The following is a 21,775-nucleotide window of genomic DNA, read 5'->3' as shown; positions in this document are numbered from 1 at the left end:
AATACCATATAAATATCTAAAGGGTGGGTGTCAGGACAATGGGACTAGACTCCTTTCAGTGGTGCCCAATGACAGGACAAGGGCCAATGGGCACAAGTTGGAGCACAGGAAGTTCCACCTCAACATGAGAAAAAGTTTCTTTACTTGTGAAGGTGACAGAGCAGTGGCACAGGCTGCCCAGGGAGGCTGTGGAGTCTCCAGGGAAGGAGACATAAAAAACCCGCCATAATGCGCTCCTGTGCCCCTGCTCTGGGTGTCCCTGCTGAAGCAGGGGGGTTGGACAAGATCATCTCCAGAGATCCCTTCCAACCCCTACCATTCTGTGAAAGAAGACTCAACCAATAAAACCCTAGTAAAGGCACATTTCAACTTGAACTTTAAAAATATGTCCCTTCTCTGCTCTGCTGCCTTGGGTTTTATGGAAACAGATTGGAAAGGTACGTCCTATCCAATAGTCAGATAATGAAACCCTAAAACAATACAACAGAGTCTTCTCATCTACTTTCCTGGCATGACTAATTTATTTTCACAAGAGTTTAAATATTTTTACCAGCAGGAATAATGAATATAGGAAAACAGAGAGTGTATCTAAGTTGGTAGATTATAATGACAGATTTGCAAGGCTGACTTTTTACAGCTTGATAAGCAACCTAACTGCATCTAAAGCCTCACATATTCTTAAACAACTTAAAAACTAAAGCTTTAATCTATTAGCCAAATGCCTATTTATCCAAAGATTCTGGATTTCCCCTGAAAGCATGGCACAAAGAGAGCTTATACAGTAGCAAGAGCGTGTGATTAAAAAAACATAAAGAAGGGGCCAAGCTACATAGTAGATTCATGCACATGGATTATCCTAAAGGATAAACAGGCCCCAAAAGATACTGCTTTTCTGTGCAGTCTTTTGATGCAATGACAAAGCCTGCTTTTTTCTAGAGACTGAGAATGCTCCGTTGACTAGTATGGAATAAATACACACACAGTGATACATGTTTCTTCATTAATCCACACTAATGCTCGAGTAACAGTTTAACTGGCTGCTGAGGTGCAAAGCAGATCAGTTGGACAGGGTGAGGGAAGGAAATCCCACAAATAAAATGATGAATAACAGCATGCAAACCTACAGATACCTCTTCTAAAAATTACACTTGATAATCTCATTACAGCTATGGTCTACTAAATTTCCTGAAAAACATGTTGTCTAAAAGATCACACTTCATAATTGTAGAATAGAACTACTAAGACAATAAAAATCAGACTTTTACAAGGCACAGAGACGCATTTTGCTTGTTTCCCAACTGAGACAACACCTTTGTGGAAAAGTCTACGATACATCAGTAGCTACAGTTTTTCAGAGACACAAATACATTTTTATTCTTTCATTGGTGAAACATTAAGTGAAAAAACATCTTTCAATTCTTGCATTAGGAATGCTACTAGAAGAGTATATTGTTTGGCACAATAGCACAGCAGTCTGTGATTAAAGAGCAGGATTCAAACAACAACATTATCCAAAACATTTGTGGGAGTTTGATAAAACTACTGAGCTAAAAGAAGTCTGAGACCAAGAAACAAAGGTCACCATTAAATGCAAATGTTATACCTGCACTATGCCACAAATTTCAATTCCTTCCAAAACATGTTTTTGAAATCTCATTTACAAAAACATTGCCTCCAAAATCCACCAATGCTAAGGATGGAAGAAAACAGATTTTTTTCTTTAAATGCAGATATAGAAAATGCATTTTCCGCTGAAATCTGTAACCTTTTCTACCTATTCTAAAGTCACTGAAGAATCTGCTTGAAAGGGACTGAGTTATAAAATTCACTGACTTCAGTGAAACTGGAAGACAAGTGACTGATTACTTAATTAATTTCATCTTTTGGGGAAGAAATTAGAAAGTAAATTTACAGTGTTATGAAGAGCATTAGCCAAGTTTACCTGAAAGTATAAATTTCTTCCAGGCCTCCTCCTTCATCCAAAGTATGCATCAGTTTCCTCACCACATCAATGCCTTCCTTCTGTTGCTCAGTTAAACTTTTTCTTGGAAAACAGTTTCTGTGCATTTGAGAATGTACACTGGCACTTGTATCTCCACCTCCATCATCAACATCCACTGGAAATGGCAGACTAAGAACACAAAGAGAAGCAGCTAGTTTGACTTTCTTTTTAATTAAAATAACCTACCAAAAACAAAACAAAAATTTTATCAGGATCAACAATTTCTACCTAGCTGCAGTCAGATGAATAAAGACCTGCATGGCTTGTGAAACACATGAAGTAGTATTTCAGGTCTACTTGGCACTGGTAAGATCTTCACCAGAGTGTTGCACCAGTTCTGGGCATCGTACGTCAATAAAGGTGTCCACATACAGGAAGGGATTAGGGATTAATGGCAATGATGATTAGAAAACAAGATCTATGAAAAAAGATTGAACAAAATAAAGCCCATAGAGAAGAGACTCCAGAGGGCAAGAGTCTTAGATACAAAAGGCTGTTGCAGAGAGGAAGGGAACAATCAATTCTTCATATTCAGCCTGCACTCAGGTTACATCATGGAGTCAGGTCAGATATTCAAAAACCTGATAAAGGCATTTCAAACCCTAGTCTCTAAAACCAACTGCCTGAGGACATAGAAGAGTCTCCATCACTGGAAATCTTTATAAAAAGATTAGACAAACACCGCTCAGCAATGACATACATCCGAGTGACCCAGTCTGAAGTAGAGGATGGTTCTAGATGACTTGTTAGAGGCCATTCCGGCCCTGTGATTCTCTGTCAGCTCTAAATGCCAGCAAAGGGGACTTTCTCAGCAGTGGGGCTATTAGGCGTTTCTGGGATAAATGTTACTCTTTGAGATTTTAGTAGCTTACAATGCTAGGTGAATTTCTGACTGAAGATGACACAATTTCCTGGACTTCAAGAAACGGATTTAAAAATTTAGCCAGGGGTTATAGATAAAATGATTTTGCTGCTTTTCAAAATATAACAGAATTAACTAAGTATAACAACCACAGAAAAGACAGACATGTAAGATCCTCTGTTCTGTGCCCCTGACAGTGACTGAAGATTTTTCAAATCTTTCGTCTGATTCAATTTTGAATGAACCACATGATACCTTTTACCACATTTCCACAAAGTAAAAGAATTTTAGCATTGTATTATGCTTTCAAAAAAGCAGCCTACAGATCTCTACCTTACTTTCACCTCATTAGTCCTCACTAAACTCATCCGTGGAGCAACATACAATAAGCAGAGTTAACAATATGCACAGCAATGTCACATATAGCAGAATTAAAGATCAAACTTCAGCAAAGTGTTCAGTTCCTTTTTAGGAAGCAGCATCCACTGACAAAGAGAAACTGTACTTTAAAGCTGTTACAAGAGCAAAAAGCTTCAAACCTCTGATATGTAAAAGTTAGATTACTTTCATTATACAGTGCTTAGAGACTCCTGTGATGAGAACTGTGTAATACCCAAAGCTACACAGTGCTCAGCATGTGCTTGGCTCTTAACGGGGAGGAAAACCAGCTATCTGCCACAAGTTACAACCTAATCAATAAACAGGGCATAAGAGATAGAAGGATGGGTTATAACAAAAGGACAGAGTTTAGCAAGAAATTCTTTTTAGACCAGTATCCTGAGTATTTTACATTTGCACACATATTTCTCAAAGCACCATTTGCTCGTGTGGCTGGGAGACATGGTGTAAATCTGCAGCTGATGCTGTAACAGCAGCATCTCCCTAGTGCTTCTATTAGCCATGGGGCTTTTCCTCTGCTATATTACAAAGAAAATGTAAAAACATATCAGAAATCTCACCAAATAAAACTGCAACATTAACTTGTGGTGGTAGAACCTGTGCCAGTCTGCATAGCAAACTACAGGCATGGAAGAAAGGTAGCCTGGGCTAAACACCAGGTTTCTGAAAGATGTAACTGGGGCTGGTAGCATGTACCACGGTCTTGCCATGTTCGGGCCCATGGTCTTGTGTCTCCACTGCCTCCAGTGCCAGCAATAGCTCACATAACCTAGAGGAGGCTTGTCAAGGCATGTTGCAAGCATATCTTCTCTGGCTGTGTAGACGGAACCTGAGAGCAGTCTGACGTTTTTACATCCAGGCTCTCCTAAGCACAGGCAAAAATATTTTTCTGTGGAGGACCAGCCCATGATTTTCAGTCATGCTCTCCTACCTAATCCCTCTTGTTATCTTGCAGGTGGGTCTGCGGATAGCTTTAATGAATTTATCAAGTTGACAACATAGCTTCTTACAGAATGCTGGATCTAGGTGAAAGTAAATATTGAAATGGTCAGGAGTAAAACCGCAGCTGTATCTTTCTCCTGTGAAATTATTTGTTATAAACAGCAAACATTAACATTCACACAAAGTTTTTCTTTCAAATAAATTCCTACTAGAAGGCCTATAGCCTCCTATGCTACCATCATGTGCAATAACTAATAGAGATCTCAACACCTCCACTGATTCTTTGGATCAATGCCTATACCTATACCAAGACAGCCAAGAGATTCCTGACATAACATGTAAGACATTGCTTCCATTTTCCAAGCCCACCACCGTGAATATAACCCTTCTCTTCAGACTTGCTTTTCTACTGACACCAGAATCAGGCTATAAACATCTGCAACACTACCTCATTATTTCTTTCCAGTAACTCCCTCCCCCCTACCTAAAAGGATCTAGGCTGTTGCTGTGACAAAACCACTGCTTCTGAGGCTATTTCTGGCTCACTGTTTCCCACTTCTCCGCTTACATAGATCTTTTGTCTCCCATTTCAGACTTTGGTTCTAAGCTATAAGCTTAATTTGAGAGGAAGTGATCATCTTTACATGTATTTGCACATCACTTAATCAAGGGGACTTGGTTCATAACCAGAATTCATGGCATGTGTAAGTGATATAAGTACTTGCACCTCTACAGAAACAACACACCAACTGATCACCAGCTCCTTCTAGACCATTATCAAAAAAGAATAATAATTTCCATTTAAAAGATGGCATAGTATTTAACAGCCACTTCCATACTTACAAAAACTGAAGTGAAATTCCTGTTTTCTTCAAGTTAGCAATGATAATTTCCAGCTGATCCTCACTGACAGGACTACTAAGGTCTGTAAACAGCTCAATGTGCCTCTTCTCATATTTCTTCCCTCTTAAAGTACATAAAGAACATTTACATATATCAGAAATATCTAGAAGGATATCTAATTCTTTCCTTGCAAAAATGAAACTTTACCAAAGTGATATAGTTGTAAAAAAACCAACCAAACAAACCTACTTGGTAGAAGCTGTTCTATCGTTGTTCATATTATTTATGGTAAGTTTTTATGTGTATTTGACTTCCCCTACTCATCCTATCCCCTAAAATTGAGGGCTCTAGCCCTCTGACTCTATAAATCACTAACTACATCTAAATGAACAGAATCCTGCCAATTTTCACCAACGTAGATAAAATGCTAATAAAATACGTTAGGTTGTTTATTGATTATACCAGGTATTTCCTTTGCAGCTGTAAGTCTGTCCTTGTGAAAATGGAAAATACATTTTAAATTACTGTTGCTAGCAGGGGTTCCATTTTGGTAAGCTAATTCAGTAGATTCATTGGATAAAATGGACTTTAAAGCCTACTTAATATGCTAAGAAGTAGTAACAATAAACATCAGAAAGTTCTGCCAGTGACAAAACAAAATTCAGTTAAACTGATAAAAATTTTTTCCTGATATTCAAGCATAAAGGGTGATTTCCTTGAATTTTTACCCCATAGTATTTTCTCAACTGAAGGTAAACTCCATATCAAAGGGTTTGGTGCATACAAGCAGCTTACCCACAAACTAACAAAAGCAGTTGCTCCCTAGGTATTCAAGGTTATACTCCATAAATACAGTGACTTTAATTCACTACTCAGTTTTAACCATTAAATTGATTCAGTTCTCATGACTATTAGACTTTAATAATAAAAATACAAATTGCATCACGAAGTCTAGCCTTCTGCATTCACAATTAGATGATACAATCTTTTTTACAAGTTCAATTTCTGTTTTGCGAGGAAGTAAGGCTACCTTCCTTTCCTTGGACCATCAGTCTGGAGTACCAGAAACAGTCACACTTCCAATTGTCCATTGACAGCTTTGTAACACTTGTGCCAACATTTTCTTCCAGCTTAAACAGTGTTTTTTTCCCACTGCATGCTTATCTCCCACACCCTGCATATTTACAAACAGCCATGTTATCCCCAACAGTTAAGTTGCTAGGTTGAAGAAAGTTACCTTTCCCCTTTGTTTTCTTTTTTTCTTTGTAAGATATACCATCACCCTTATAAATTTGGTAGCCCTTTTCTATGTATTTTAGCATATGAATAAATGTTTTTTGAAAAGAGATCACAAGAAATGTGACACTAAGTGAAGTCTTTGTGCCTTGCAGAATGGCATTAATATTCTCAGTCTACTGCAAAGTTCCCAGTTGCATCCAAAAGCTCTTATATTGTCTGGAGAAGCTAGATGTCTCGTGGGGATTCTTCAAGAACAGATTCCTGTAGTGTGTTGTTTGGGGTTTTGGGGTTTTTGGTTTTTTTTTTTGTTTGTTTTGGGGTTTATTTTTTAAAAAAAGCATTTTCCACATTTACACAATACTGGAAATGTAAAACCAACAAGAAATCAGATCAGCGCTCAAGTGCAACATCAGAATTCTGTAAAAGGCTTTGGTTTACATACTCACATTGTTTCCTTCTGAAGCAAGTCCATACACACAATAATTGCATCCAGAACTAAGCAAATTTAAGAAAAAAAAATCTCATCTAGAGCATGAATCATGTCACAAAAGTGATTTTCCTATTAATCAATCTTCTGTTTTCATCCCCTCCCGAACACTAACAAACATGCATTTTAGTTAACAAGCAAACAATTTTTTGAGACAAGTACTCCTCAAATACCTACAATGCAAGACATTCCTATATAACTTGCCTGCTTTATGATCTTGTCTCTTCCCCATTTATCTGATGGAACAGTAAAAAGATTGCTTCAGGGCCCAGTCTTTTAACTGTCAGTGAGGAGGCTCAAGCCCAATGAAAGAGCAATCTAATCTTTGCAATGTTACTTTGAATTCACAAACAAAATTTACTTGTACTTTCAATACACGATACCATTCTCTCACGCAAATTCTCCTTTAAAGCATCTTCATCTGGCAATCTCTTCATAGTTTCTTCCTCACCACAATTTCCGTTGGGAACATATTTTTACCACTGCACACAAACCTGCCCGCCAGCTGAAGAAGGAACATGACTCTGGTTCTGCTAAGAGACAGCTGACTAGCCGCACACTTCTCTGAAACAGCTCTGCCCGTCTGAACAGAGTTCACTACAATCATTTTATGGCCAGAAAGAGGTAAGACAACACAGGAAGTTAGAACAGTATGTAAATGAAACACACAAAGAGACACTACAGAGATCACCTTCTTTTAAAACTCTTCACAGCGCTAACAACAGAATACATTCAGACATGAACGACATTCAAAACCAGCAAGTGACGTTTGGCAATGTAAGAAATACTTTAATAGAAATCAATCTGATAAACCTCTATTCTGCGTTGTCTGGCTTCTGGTACTTCTGCTGATATATCCATAAATAATATTTTTTTTTAATAAAAAAGCATAAACCAAGTTCTGCGACACTATTTTTAAAAACACACGCCTTATTTGAAGTCTAAAATGATATTATTGCTATCTTTGCTCTCTTTAACTAACAGAGCACTTCATAAAAGCAACGATTCCCTAAGGCCAAGACTCCATATGCTAGCCTAAAAGAATGTACAAAAGCTGCTAATTTGCTTTTGAACAAATTTACAACCACGTATTAGCTGAACTCTGATAGCAGTTAAAACTCTGGAAGCAAACTCGAACCCATTTCACAACACTAACTTCCTGTCTCCTACACAGCTGAATTAGCTCAAGAGCTCTACAACAAAAGGATACAGTCTGCTGCTTTAGAGCCTGGTTTAATCACATCTTGAATGTCTTCCAGCAGATCAAAATCTGGTAGCATTAGTGACCTATGTACAGTAATGTTTTGGTATTGATCTCCACTGGCAAGGCCATTCTTAGTATCTTCTGTGCCAAACAGAACTACAGCAACTTCATCTTTACTCTCAGCAAAAACCTGGAAACAGAGAAAATACAAAACAGGTATAAAAACCACAGGTAGATTCATACACAAGTTTGTTAGGCAGACTCAAGCAAGCTGAACTAATTTTGGAACAATGTCAAGTAGAGTGGATTTACTTTTTCTTAATTTCCCAGTGCTATCCTACCAAAAGGTAATCTTACAGAGAGTTCAGTAATTTAGATATAATTAAACTAACAGACTTACATGAGGATATCTGGGATAAGACAAGTAAAATTGGCTGACTTAGTCCTTAAAATGAGCCTTCAGCACAGTAAATCTTAAGAAGGTTGAAATAATTTAGAGAAAGACAAGAGTACTTTTTTCCCCCTAAAAGTTTCTACTGCCCTAAAGAAAAAGAGTGACCAATCCAACTGCCACACCTCCACAACAGTACAGCTGAAACAAAGGGCTCTGTTACTCCTGCATAAAAACAGACTAAGTCTTACTAATTTCTCATTTATTTCAATGATTAGTAAATGAGGACAATATTTCACAGATGTCATTGCTTCCTCTCCCTTTTTAACAATTTTTAATCACACGTAAAGTCACACATACCTGTCGCTGCACAAACTTTGTCATAACCTTCTTGGCTTGGTCAAGTGAAGACTCCTCACCAGAGGCAGAATTGCTCATGCTAAAGCCTACATCCAGGCAGAGCACTGTGGCTGCCTAGAAAGGAAAGACAATACTGAATAAGAATGTAAAAAGGCCAATATAAGCATAATTATTTAAAAGGAGTAGTTCAGATCCTTGAATACACAAAACCTAAAAATCAAACTATGTCACTATTGGTTCCTTTTACAGTAACTGTTAATTCTCACCGAACCGAGAATAATTTAATCCTGTGCCATGTTCCAGGCATCTCAGTGGAAAACACAAACAAATCCTATGTTACACAATAATATGTTAAGAGGGGCAATTTCTGTTCAACCCCGTGAACATATCAGGGATCTAAGGGCTCGCTCGGAAATAAAATAGAGATATTTCAGTTGACAACTACCAGCACAACGCAATACAGCACATCTGCACAGCATGTGGCGGATATACAAGCTTGTTCCCTAAACTCTACAGCTACATCCACCCCTCGCAGTAGCTTGTAATACTTGTAGACCGCTGTTTGGTCTAACCCAAGAACATACAAATGACCGCACTCTTATGGCTTCCAGGGAGAGCCAGGGCATTTGTTGCTACCAGAGGTGTCTCTGCAGTGAGCACTGGGGTCTGCAGTACACAGGCTATGCTCCTAATGCCTAGGAGGATGAATTCCAATTTCAATTTAGGGGCTTAAATCCCACAAGCTAACATATGCATTTGCATTTCTGATCATTGCTTTATCTGGTCTATACAGAACAGTACCCAAGTCTTCCCCTTAATTGATTTATTTACTAGCATACGAATAAAAGAGAATTGCTTTTTGTGATTTTTTTTTGTTCAACTTTTATTAATAATGAGTATTACCTGCAGCATATTGCCCATTCAACTGGTTTTGCTAAATTCCTCTAAAGTTCTTCCACAGGGTCTACTTACCTTGATTAACCTAAGTAATTTTACCACGCAGCTGAATGAAGCTACAAGAGGAATTCAGCAAAATTATGCCCTGCATCTCCAAGGACACTGACAAAACGGCAGCTCAAATTTATTGTAACTGATTAAACCAAGGCTCTTCAAATATACATAGAAATCTTGCCTGGTGGCCAGCCAGTAGCTTAAATTACACTGCATACAAAAAAATTATTGTTTGCCAGAACACAGGAAAATTAGGTATTACCTAGTTTGGAGACAGTCACCTTGTTTTAAAATAAAAACTATATCCAATTTTCTAAGAAGTGAAGCTGCCAGAAGGATGTGGGCAATAAATCAGAAGATTGAGAATGAAGCGACACAAGATGCATAGTCTGATTTTGCAAAACAAAAGGGATGAACAGAAAGAAAAGGTGTTGGTTTAAGCTCTTTTGCATATGACCATGCAAATAACTCCAAGTATCTTTGTAAGCATCAACCAAAAGAACCTGATTCTTTATGTTACCCAAATAAGACATTTCTTAATATCAAGTTTTTAAGAATAATTTGCCCAGATTAACTGCCTAATGCTCCGTATTAGCAGCTCTCAAACAGTTTACTATCCTCCTCCTTTTCCAAAATACATTGTGCACCCACCCCATCAATTTAATAAGCACTGGTTTAACTCCCCAAATCCTCCCAAAACAGGACAAGGGGAAAAAAGAAGGAAGAACTAGCAACAGGACTCCACAATATGTCCAGCAGGTTATACTCAGTCTCAGAGCTCTATTCCTCACTCTGCCTTCACTGGTGACTTGTCTGGGAGCCAGGAATTAATGCCTCTGAGTCAGCTAGGTCTGCAGAAGCCTAGGGTGGAACAGAGGCAGTAACGGGGGCTGCACTAGGTTCTCACAAGAGCCTTGTTACTGCTCACCTGCTAGCTTAAGGAATTACACTACCAGCTTCAGTAACTGCAGACCCTCTGCTTGTTGCTGTCCTGCCTCAAGACACACCATAGCTGTCAGCTGAATTAATCCTGTGGTCCAAACCATGTAAACTGCTCTTCACAGCTGGCAAGACGACAGCAAAGAAACTCAGTAGGAGTGAGAAGCTGCTGTTTTGCTTGAGAGAAAATGATCAAGTGTCAAGTGCTAACACGCTCTTCTGGAAGGTAGCAAACTCCAAGGCCGGTGCCTCTTCAGGTATGTGGAATCCTCCTTCGGGAAGAGGGCAGGTCTCTCTTTTGGTAATCCTCCTCTAGATGTCCCTTCATCTGTTAGCATGCGCCTCTGCGTATCCAGTACTGCCGCTTTCAGGTGCGGTATGCTAAGTGACACTTTTAAGACACTCAGCCTGCGTGACTGTAGGACAATATTGTCGCACCTGAGCCAACACCAATCTGCTTTGCTCAAGTACTGATACGGGTGAAAACAGAACGAGCCTGCCTTTATCTCTAACCTCTCAGTGCTGAACCTAGTTATAATAAAGCTCAGAAAAATATGGCTACAGCAGCACTTTAGTCCACAGCACAGACAAAGCCTGTGTTTAACAGCTACTAAACTGCCCTGTATCGAAAGGGAGCTTAACACAGCTTTCACCGACAGGACTCCTTAAACACACCAGACAGACAAGCTGCATTTTTAATAGGGCAAAACTATTTCTACTATTAGTTTAGCAAGAGCAACAGCGGCAATTACTGCTGTGGTAGCTGCACTGCGCTCAAAACCGCAGCCTCCCCCGCGGCAGGAACACTGAGGTCCCCTTCAACCAGTCAGCTGCGCACCAGCAGCAGCTCGGAGGTCGGCGCAGGGAGCAGATACCCGGTTTCAGAGATGGGTTTTGCAACCCTGGCCCATGTGTCGTTTGCCCCTAACACCAAGTCAGCTCGCTGAAGGCAGGCCGGGCCGGTTCCGCCCCCCGTGGCACAGACAAGCCGCCTACGGGCGGTAAAGCCGACCCCGCCGCTGAGCGTAAGGGGACCGGCCACGTCCAGCTCACGGCAAGGCAACCCCGAGGCGAGGCGCCGTCAGGGCCCCCACCGCTAGCAGGGGGCGAGCCAGGCAGACACCCACCGCCACAAGCGGCCTCCCAGGGCCAAAGCCCACAGAGCGCCCGCGGCTCGCCGAGAGACCCGCTGTCCCGGCCCCCCCCGGTGGTCAGCCGCGGCCGGGCCCCACCCCTGCGGTATGCCCCCGCCACAGCGGGTCGGGAGGGCGGCGGACGAGGCAGGGGGGTGCCCGAAGGCCGGCGGGGTACTGGAAGACCCCCCCTCACTTCTCCGCTCCCCTCACCTTGCTGCTCCGCGCCATCTCGCTCGGTCCCGGACGCGGCGCGCCGCGCTCAGCACTCCGGCCGGCAGCGACGCGCCCTGTGCCGCTCCGCGTCCCCCCGGGAACACGGCGGCGGCGCCTCGCGTTCCGCGGGAGGGGCAGCGCCACCCAGCGGCGGCCCCGAGCGAAGGGGAGGGCGAGGGGAGAGGCGGGGTTACGCGGCGCCGTGTGGGGACGCGGCCTCGAGCTAGGCTGAGGCCGGCGCAGAGCGGGCGGCGAGGCGGGAAGCCCACTCCTCAGGTCACCGCCGGCCCTCCCTCAAAGCGCCGCACCTCGCAGGCATGGCCCTTTCTGCGCTTTTGCCCACGCAGTGAGCAGTGCGGGGGCAAGGACGAGCCCGGTTTGGCGGGACAGGGGTCCCAGTGAGAGGTGGCAGCAGGGCAGCGCTCTGGGGCGGGAGGGCCCCCCGTCCTCTCCTGCGTCCCAGCACCTCTCGGCCCGCATGCCCAGGTCTCTCCAGCCCCCTCTTCCCGGTGCCCGGGAGTCCCGCAGGACACACTGCTGGGGGAGCAGCCGTTCCTTGCAGGGCTTTGGGCTGGATGGGAGTCTCTGATAAGCTGCCTTCTGCCCATGGATCGCCAGTGGAACAGGATTTATTCCTTTATTCATTGATTAAAACATCAGCACAACACTAGCTCTCCCCCAACTTTAATAACAGAGGCTATTTCTTAGCCAAATTACATACAGGCTCTTCAATAAAACTGAAGCCCAATGATTTTATATTAGATGCTATATCACGTGTATCTTGGCACTTGTTGGATAGTAAATTATTAGCAGAGGTGTACAGAGAATGGCAAATATGTCATTCTCAGTGTATGCCAAAAACTACATTATTATCAATAATTATTCTCAAAATAGAGTGAAAAGTAGTGATACTAGTATAGCTACAAAAGAGTAAATCTCACATGAACACTTCAAAAACCTTGTACCAGAAAACTGACCCTGCAAACACAACTGTTTCCTTTTTGTATTAAGTGATGTCTGAAGACAAAAATCCTCTTTGCCTCCTTACTATATCACCATGCTTTGGAAATATTGGTAGTTGAGGGATTCCGTCTTCAAAGCAGTTTGCTACATATCAAAGGAACAGAGCAGCCTGGCACTGTGACACATTTTATGGGAAACCTGTAGACATAAAAAAAAACCCCAAGAAGTCATAAACTGCTAGAGAAAGCTGTGCATTGTCTTCCTGAATGTCTCTAAGGAGATTTCAGATTAATCAGTCAAGGAAATCAGGTCTTCTTACTATCATTATTATTGTTCCTGATGTTATCTTAGACCCTACGAACATTCACCACAGACCAAAAGCCCCTCCTTCGGTTAGCAATCAGGCAATGCCCCACCCCAACTCATTGCCAATATAGCTTGCAGTCGAGGCATAAGACAAGAGATGCGTTCGCACACACACATGAATGGGAAGAACAAAGAAACAAGAATTTATCAACTTCATTGATAATGGCTTTTCACACACCAGCCAAAAAGTGTTTTGCAAGACATCATAATCAGTGAACATTTTATTTTTATTCCTGGGTTGGGAAGTAAAACCCTAGCGCTAACTGCTGGCACAGAATATTGGCACAAAATCATCCATAGTCCTCTCTGAATCCTATATTTGACACAAAAGCTGAATCCCAGGGCTTTGGTCCAAACTCTCATGGCTAGAGCAGTCATTTTATACATTAACCAGAAAAACCTGATTTGGGTAGGAACTAGGAACCTCTGCTTTGCAGGAAGGTTATCATGCCTGGCCCAGGTACACCTGTTCCATTACAAAGTCTGAGTAAAGCTGAAGACACCTGTAACCATGAAAATCCATTTGTGATTTTCCTATCCATTAGCTCTCAGTCTGGCATAAATGGGGTCTTATAACTAACCCCAAACATTCCCCTTTCACGCTGCCAGATTTCCACCATTCAAAGGAAAACTGGCTAACCATTTCTGAAACAAATTTTAATTCCCATATCTTTTTCCTTTACAAGTCTGCACTGAGCTCCCTTATAGGTAATCATCAGATCTGACTAATGAACTCCATCTGGGAGCACTGGGACTTTCTTAGCCTGGATTAAGACTTGATGATCTTGGCTTGTAAACACTTGCGCAAAGATGCTTGTGATTAAATGGCCATTTCCATTTTACAGATTATCAGTCTCTGGGTATAAATAATAAATATGTGATGTCTCCAAGGACACAGCATCCAGGGTGATCAGCTGTAATCTCATTTGCAACAAAGTGAGTCAGAGCTCAGTCCCAGTGAGGTGCTCACTCATCGCTCTGCTTGCTCATTTTTTGGTTACTTTTATTCCCCCCAAAAACCTAAACCTGGATTAATGGAGTATGCTCTTGGGAAGTAGCAATGAGGGGCCTGCCTGGTGTTTAACTTCACTCAATGTCTTTACAAGGCAGCAAGGAAAATGGCTTTCCTGTTTTGTTACAAGAAAGAATGTATTATCCAGAGAGTTGCAGCAGGCACCTGCGTGCTTACGGCAGCTCTGAGCAGATGTGAATGACTTCAATATAAAAGCAGAAAGATGATTTGGCCTTTCTCCCCATTGGAGCAATTGCCCACAGGGTAAAACTATAGATAAACGCCTGGTGGAAAGAGGAATACCATAGCTATCTGATCTAGCCCAATGGTTTTACTGAAACAGATATGTGAAGCAGAACTTTCCACAGAAGAATTAACTTTGCAATCATTACATATTCTTCGCCTGGGTTCATACACAGAAGTGGGCACTAACTGCAAAGTGAGGAATTATGAACTGAAGTTCCTGAAGAGATAAACTAAGCAGGGCAAGGACACCGTGACACCAATCAGCTTTGTATTTCTACCAGTACAAGCTTGGCAGCAAGCTGAAAGATTAAGTAGACAGGACATTGACACCCAAAGCAAAGCATAGCTTAGGAACACATCTGTTAGCATCTTCCTGCATTGGGCTTTGTGAGGTGCACAGTTGTCTTCTCCCAAGAGGTCTTTCCAAACACCTGCTTGCAAGCACATGCCAAAACTCTAGTGCAGACAAACGCTAGTATTTCTTATGTCTGTTTAGTGATTCCTGATGGCCCTCTCAAAAGATGCAAGCCTAACACACTGTCTTTGGTTAGTTGCTTCTCTGGAGTACACCTGCAGGGAAAAGATCTCAAATGCTGGTTTCACTCTCCAAAGCAGAATTTGTCTTTGACCTAAGGATCAGCTCTAAATCCACAGGGCTTGTCCTCTGGCCGTCTATGACTCACGAACACTTGGCACATTACAAAACTGTGCCTTTCATAAACTTAAAAATAAAAAACCAAAACCACAAAAAAATTCTGGAGATTTAACAGCTCCCATCTGCTGGTCTACCTGGTCAGTCCATTTTCAGTTTAGTTCATGCAATCGAAGGAAATGAGTCGTCTAGGAAACAGAAGGAAGTCATTCTGCTAGGAAAATTAGAACACTGAATAGAAAGGATTATACCACACCATCCAATCTTGCCTGAAAACACAGAAGAAAAGCATAGTAAGGAGAGGTAATGAGCTACAGGAGTATATCATCTTGGGGTGCATCCTGCCAGGCACATTCTAGCTCAGGGTCTCCCAAACTGTGGCAAATGGGTGGGTCACAACTGATACACAAATGACTTCAGAGGAGCACACCCACAACTCCTAGTCCCACCCCACCACAGAGGGGAAAGGGAATACTTCAGAAATGCCTCCACAAATCCTTCTGCATGCAGCTGAGAGACTCTAATGCCACATGTTCATAGTTCCTCTTCTAGAGAACAGCATTACTGTTGTTTTTCCTCCTCACCACCCCCCACCCCAGCAGCTGAATTTACAGCCTCCTCTGACAGGTCTGTTTCTCTTCTCCAGCACATTTCTCAGGCAGAGTAAAAACTTCCACTGGCTCTAATACACCTTATAAGTGCCACAGAGAGGTAAAGCATGAAGTAACAAACTAACTCTGTTTACAACCCCTTTTCCCTATGTGTTATTTACCTTTTTCACACTATCACAATATCACATTAAGAATCACACTCTTCTGTAACAGATGTACTGTCCTGCAGAACTGCTGCCCATCCTATAGTTCTTCCACCCGATGTTCGTTATTCCCAATGAATAGAACAGCACATTTGCTTAACAAGTTGCATTCTGCTTTTTTTCTTTCAGACTATTTATGAAATTTTCAATGATCATTTTTTAGTTCTAATCTCCTCAGCCATTGTGCTTGCCATCCCTCTCAATTTGGTGTCATTTCCAGATTCCATAAGCACATTTTATCTTCAGCCAAGTCATGAAGGAACAGTGCTCAGCAGAGAGGGCCACTCCTGGAAGTAACCACTAGGCACAGCTCTTCATAAAACGTTCTAGCTGCTTTTGAAGCTATTTCATCATACATCAGAATACACAACAGCTTCCTAGCCTGCTTGTAAGAATATAATTTAAACCAGCTTCAAAACCTTATTAAAATCAAGGCAAATAATTGCTATCCAAAAAGCCTGTATGTCACAAAAAAAAAAAAGTTGATCTGACACCATTTCTTCTTTTTTTTTAAAAAAAAACAACTCTGGTTTTCTCCTTTTACTTTTTAATCTTCTGAGCACCTATAAATGGTTTAATTATTTTGCTAGTTTCCAGGAACTGGAACATAACTAGTCTATAACCCCCCTGACATCCTTGTACTCTCTCATCCCTTTTTAAAAGTAGATTTTGTATTTGTAATCTTACCCATCTTCTCAAGGACAATCATTATTACTCCTGAGACTGGCTTAGCCAGTTTTATATTTCCTTTAGAAGCAATTCACCTGGCTCAGCTGATTTGAAAACATCTCCACTGTTTAAGCATACTCTGACTTTTTCTGTTTTATCTTGAATCACTTTTTGCTGCTGGTGTTAATTGTGTTGCTGCCTGATTGTGGGTGACTTTTGTAAAAGGACAGTCTTCCACAGCTGTCAATTATTTAATTACCTCAAAAGGCAGAAGCATATGCTCTGGGCCCAAAGGTTTCAGCCCAGCTGAAACCCATATAGCTGTCAGGAGGAGTCTATAAAATGGAATTTAATTTAATTTTTAAAAATGTATTTTTCTTTAAGAAGTAAAGGGAATATTAAAGTTGCAAAAGTCTGGCTCCAAAATGTGAGGAAATTCTGACATTAAAGCTCCTCTTGCAACCTTAACCACATACTTTGTATCTATATCATGATATCTATATGATATCTCATATATATGTGAGATATATATATCATATATATCATGATATATATATGATATGATATATATCATGATATATATATGATATCATGATATCTATATCATGATATGGATTCAACTACAGGGGCAGGTACTTTTTTGTCCTGCAATGCCATAGTCTCTTTCAATACATATTGGGATAAAATTAGGGCTGTGCACTAAAGGAGTCATAATACTCTAGCATCAATTGTTACAAAAACTGGGAGACATAGAGCGAGAGAAGAAACTATTATGATTAGGGTAACTGAATGACATTTTAAGAATTAATTCTCAGGTTTTGTTCAGCAGGTTGCCTGTGTTTTGATTTACAAATCACTTGAACCCAAGTCTCTCACCAGTAGGCACTGGTTAAGTGAGTCACATTTTCTTAGTGCTCAGTTTGAGATACAGTTAGCTCTGTGTAAGTGCTGTTCACCTGCTCACAGGTGTTCATGAGAGGAGCTTCACTTTCAACACAGAAAATGCCTTATTGTGCTAAATGTTCTGAAAAAATCAGCTGCAAGGCATCTTAGAGGGGCACTGAGATTCGATAGACATCTTTAGCTTTTAAAATCCATGTGTCTTTGTTGCCACAGACAAGGTTATCGGCATTTATGTCACATGCTCTTGCAAAAACCAGAAGTATTTATGTGAAGTACTTACATGTTGCAGTGGCACGTGTTATTGAGAGATTGCCTAGCACGATGTGTGCAAATCGGTTTTGGCCACACTTTGAAATATAAGGGCAAAACAAAATGCTGGACTGGCTTTTCATTAAACGCTTTCACGTGCCCCGCTACATAAGCCTGCCATGCCAGAGAAAGAATAGCATGAACTCCTGTGATTGAAGGTTGCTTCAGATTGCATATCTATAAGGAACAGCGAGGGAGGGATTATTTTTATATAAATATATTAAAAATTGGCACGATGTAACTGCTTAGTATTTGCCATTGCATTTTCATGGTATCTAGACGACTATGGGTGCGTTTTAAGGCAGAAAAAAAAATACCGCAGTGAGCTTTTTCCCGTTTTTCAGTTTAGCCACTGGAGGGCAACATGATCGCAGTCAGCTGGGCAGAGGAAGCACTACAGCCTGCAGAATTAGGTAGCATGTACCACCAAACTGCAGAGGAATTTCTGCATACAAGTGTGGCACATATCAGACGATAAGAAAAAAATACGTAATTTTTATTATATAGTTTTACATTGCATTTTTTTTTGAAGGTGGATCTATAAATTTCTTCATACATCTCAAATCTGTTAAGCTGGGTTTCTGTTTATGATGATGTTTTCATGAGTTCTAAATCCATAGATTAGCCAAAGGATTTCCGAAGGAGGCGATGTGAGGCCCACTCAGCTTGGTATCACGAGAGGTGAAATACTTCCCTCTGCTAAGTAACTAAAAACCTGACATGTTTCTACTCTTCGAAATAACTCTGGCAGACTTTTCTCGATAAGTTGTTAAATCCATTACAACAGATTGTGTCTTTATTACATTTTAGAGGACTATCAGTAGCGTAGGGTCTGATTTACGTTAAAATAGAAATAGTTTGGCTCAACTGAACTCTAGAGCACCTGTGCTCCTGGAGAGTACCAGAGAATTCACATCAGATATGCTCACTTTGAGGAAAGCGGCAGCTCAGCAAAAGAGTAGCAAATAGTGTTTGAAAAAAGTTAAAGCCAGTGTTTTAGAAAGAGTTAATAAGTACAAAGTACTTATTATTAGATGGCACCTTAGAAACTGGGGGGAAATGCAGGCTGCATTACAGGACAAAGCAAAACAAGAACGTTCTGCCCAGAAGTCTTGTACGGGCGACTGCTGCTTCAGGCTGGGTTATTGCAGAAGCAAAATCTCATTCATATTGTTCTCCACATGATCTTGGATTACCAGTCTTTCTCTCTGTCTTGCCTCTCTCTGTGCAGTAAGTCTTTGGTTGCAGCCATTAGCAATCCAGCTGTGTTTTCAGCATCTCTGGAAAGTGCTTTCATGCAGCAGGATTGTTCTGGACAAGCTAGCTAGGATAACTCACTATGTGAAGGATTTGCCTTGTGGATGCACAAGGATAAGCCTTTAGTATCCTCCCCATTTCATCCTCCCCTCAACCATCATGCACATGTGCATACACACGCACACACGTGCTGGCTAATGGTCTAATTTAATCCTCGTAGCACAGGGATCTGTTCCTTATCCATCCAACTGGCCTGCGGGAGGGGACAGGGAGTCTTCAGCTGCTGAACAAGGCTCTTTCAGAGCTGGGAGAGAGGATCCCATTTTAAACCCTACTTGTTTGCCTCTACCTGGAAGCAAACTGAAATCTGACTGAAATGATGGAAGTTTGGATCTTTAGAGAAATACCAGCCTTAATGCACTTTAAAATGGAGCACCGCAAACATGGAGAATGGGATGTCATGTTTTAAAGCTTAATTGTTATGAGTTCCCAGTTTGTACAGTTTTGGGGGAAATAGCAGCAGTGTGAAGGAAGGAGCTGCTCTTTGAGAGGAAAGAAGGGCTTAAGTTGGTTTTTTATTTGCATAAATTGATGCTTACCCATGACGCTAGCAGATAACATGACAGTGTCAGATGTAGAGGCAGGGGAAGAATAATTTCACAGTTTCCCTGTCAATTATTTTTTGCAGGATTTCCATGGAGGGAAGGGGGTCATCAAAATGACAACTGCTGATTACTGCAGGGTTTTTGTACTAGGCAAGGGAGACGTTCAAGTTTTTATAACTTTCTATCGAAATAAATGATAAATTTAGCCATGAAAAGAGACTTGATTTTAGGGTGGAATTGGAGCCTCAGAGCAATCCTGCTATAATCATGGGGCTGGCTGAAGTCACCCCTACCACAGGAAACTCCGGCCTTGGGGCATGTTTCAATATTAGAGGTCACCACTTTAGCAACGTGTAATTGCATTGTAGGGGAGTCAGTATTATTATCTGCTTTTAGTCACTAAAGGTAGCTCTACCAATACATGGTTGGTGAGAACTGAGCTGTCATTTAGCAATGACTTTACATGTGCCCTGGGATAATACTGCTTACTATATTAAGTATTTCACTTTTTTTTTTACTACATGCAGATACTAGGAATTATTTCTGCTCATTTCTTAAGTCACAAGGGAGCTCATTTGAATAAATTAATGAAGGTTAAAACTGCTTGTGTTCATTAATTCTGCATCCAACTTTTAAATGGTTAAAATGTTAAGGAAAATCTCCATTATGATGGAAGGATATTCTAGTAATTGCCTGTAATTATAAGGGTGGCTCACTACAAATACATTTAAATACATCATAGTGAAAGACATTAGAAGATGACACTTCCATAGTTTAGGACAAGTAATGTATTTTAGAAAGAAAGACTGAATAAATGGCATGCTCTCCTTAGGCCAACTAGCCCAGGAGCTGTTGGATTCATGCCCAGCACTGACACTGTCAAAGCCATTCAGTTTATTTATGATATTTGGGGTTGTTAGGATCGCAACTGCAGGTGATTCAGATAACCAGGCTATAATAAATTGAGGTACACTTGTGTTGTATCACAATGAGCTGGTTTGCTGTTATTTTGTAGTAGAAATAGATTCACTTGCCTTATCAGTGAAGGAGCAGAAAGAATTTGGTGTACATGTGAAGATAGTCAAAGGCACCTTTAAATATTGGTCTTAATATACATTACTGATGGAGAAACTTGCAATAAACCAAGCCCCAAGGGAACATGTTGCCTGGGAGGTGGGTTTCTATCCTATTTGCCAGGAAGAACATACTATCAAGTTCACTAGTTATCTTTTTTGTCTTGTGAAGTTAAATTTCTGGCTTAAAGAAGTGGTTGGGAAAAGGAGCCCTAAGACAGAGAGATCACACCTGGGCAGAAACTTTGTATCTTAGAGCGCTCCAGGTCACATTTGTCCATGGCATACCTAATTTCAATGGAGGTAAAGCATGACAGATTTTAGCTGCTCTGTTTTTTGGGGAAAGGTTTTATGTTTTAGCTAACAAAAGCAAGGGCATTTATTTAACACAGGGACAAATGCATTGTTAGCCTGACTCAAGTGTTCTCTTTATTTTAACACTTTCTGACAGACTTCAGCTACCATGTAATGACAAGAAATTAAGGGAGACTAAAAGTTAAAGGAACTGGATGACCAAAGAGGATCCACGAGAGCTCCTCGAGCCTTGCTTCTCAGGGCTGCCTGTTCAAATGCAGCCACACGTCACCCATTTACATGAAAGGATGCTTAGGAGGCTTTTTGAACCCCAGGGCAATTTACCCTGTTATTAAACACACAACCACAAACCCCCTCTCATCATTAAGTGGCTGCCTGTTGGAAGAGAAATCATGCTTTAGTAGTTAAGATAAGTAAACATGATGTCCCTTCTAATTCATCAAATTAATTGAAAAGTTGTGTTTCCAAATGGATTCACCCACTTTTATGGGTAGTGGTATTTAGAAAACTCTGGATTTGCTTCAGCCTCTCTCTCTTTTTTGTGAGTTCCCATTTCCAGACAGGGGATAAATCTGGTTGGACTAATCTACTCAGAAATGAGTCTGTGTTAATCTAACTGCCTC

At 41.0% G+C, this 21,775-nt stretch overlaps 1 protein-coding gene across 2 annotated transcripts in view; it reads right to left on the bottom strand.

The window, feature by feature from the left end:
- XRCC5 (X-ray repair cross complementing 5) overlaps positions 1-12,086 on the bottom strand; it is a 57,000-nt gene extending 44,914 nt beyond the window's left edge. For both annotated transcript variants that reach the window (XM_064451303.1, XM_064451301.1), the window contains exons 1-6: positions 11,966-12,086; positions 8,730-8,843; positions 7,985-8,168; positions 6,734-6,782; positions 5,049-5,171; positions 1,943-2,131 (exon numbers count right to left, since the gene is read on the bottom strand). In XM_064451303.1, coding sequence (XP_064307373.1) covers positions 1,943-2,131; positions 5,049-5,171; positions 6,734-6,782; positions 7,985-8,168; positions 8,730-8,843; positions 11,966-11,983 — 677 coding nt within the window. In that variant the 5' untranslated portion in view covers positions 11,984-12,086. The remainder of the gene's footprint in view (positions 1-1,942; positions 2,132-5,048; positions 5,172-6,733; positions 6,783-7,984; positions 8,169-8,729; positions 8,844-11,965) is intronic.
- Positions 12,087-21,775: the final 9,689 nt, after the last annotated feature.

Source organism: Phalacrocorax carbo, chromosome 5 (assembly GCF_963921805.1).
Source record: "Phalacrocorax carbo chromosome 5, bPhaCar2.1, whole genome shotgun sequence".
NCBI lineage: Eukaryota > Metazoa > Chordata > Aves > Suliformes > Phalacrocoracidae > Phalacrocorax > Phalacrocorax carbo.
Note: the sequence above shows the minus strand (reverse complement) of the source record. Positions and strands in the feature narration are given on the sequence as shown.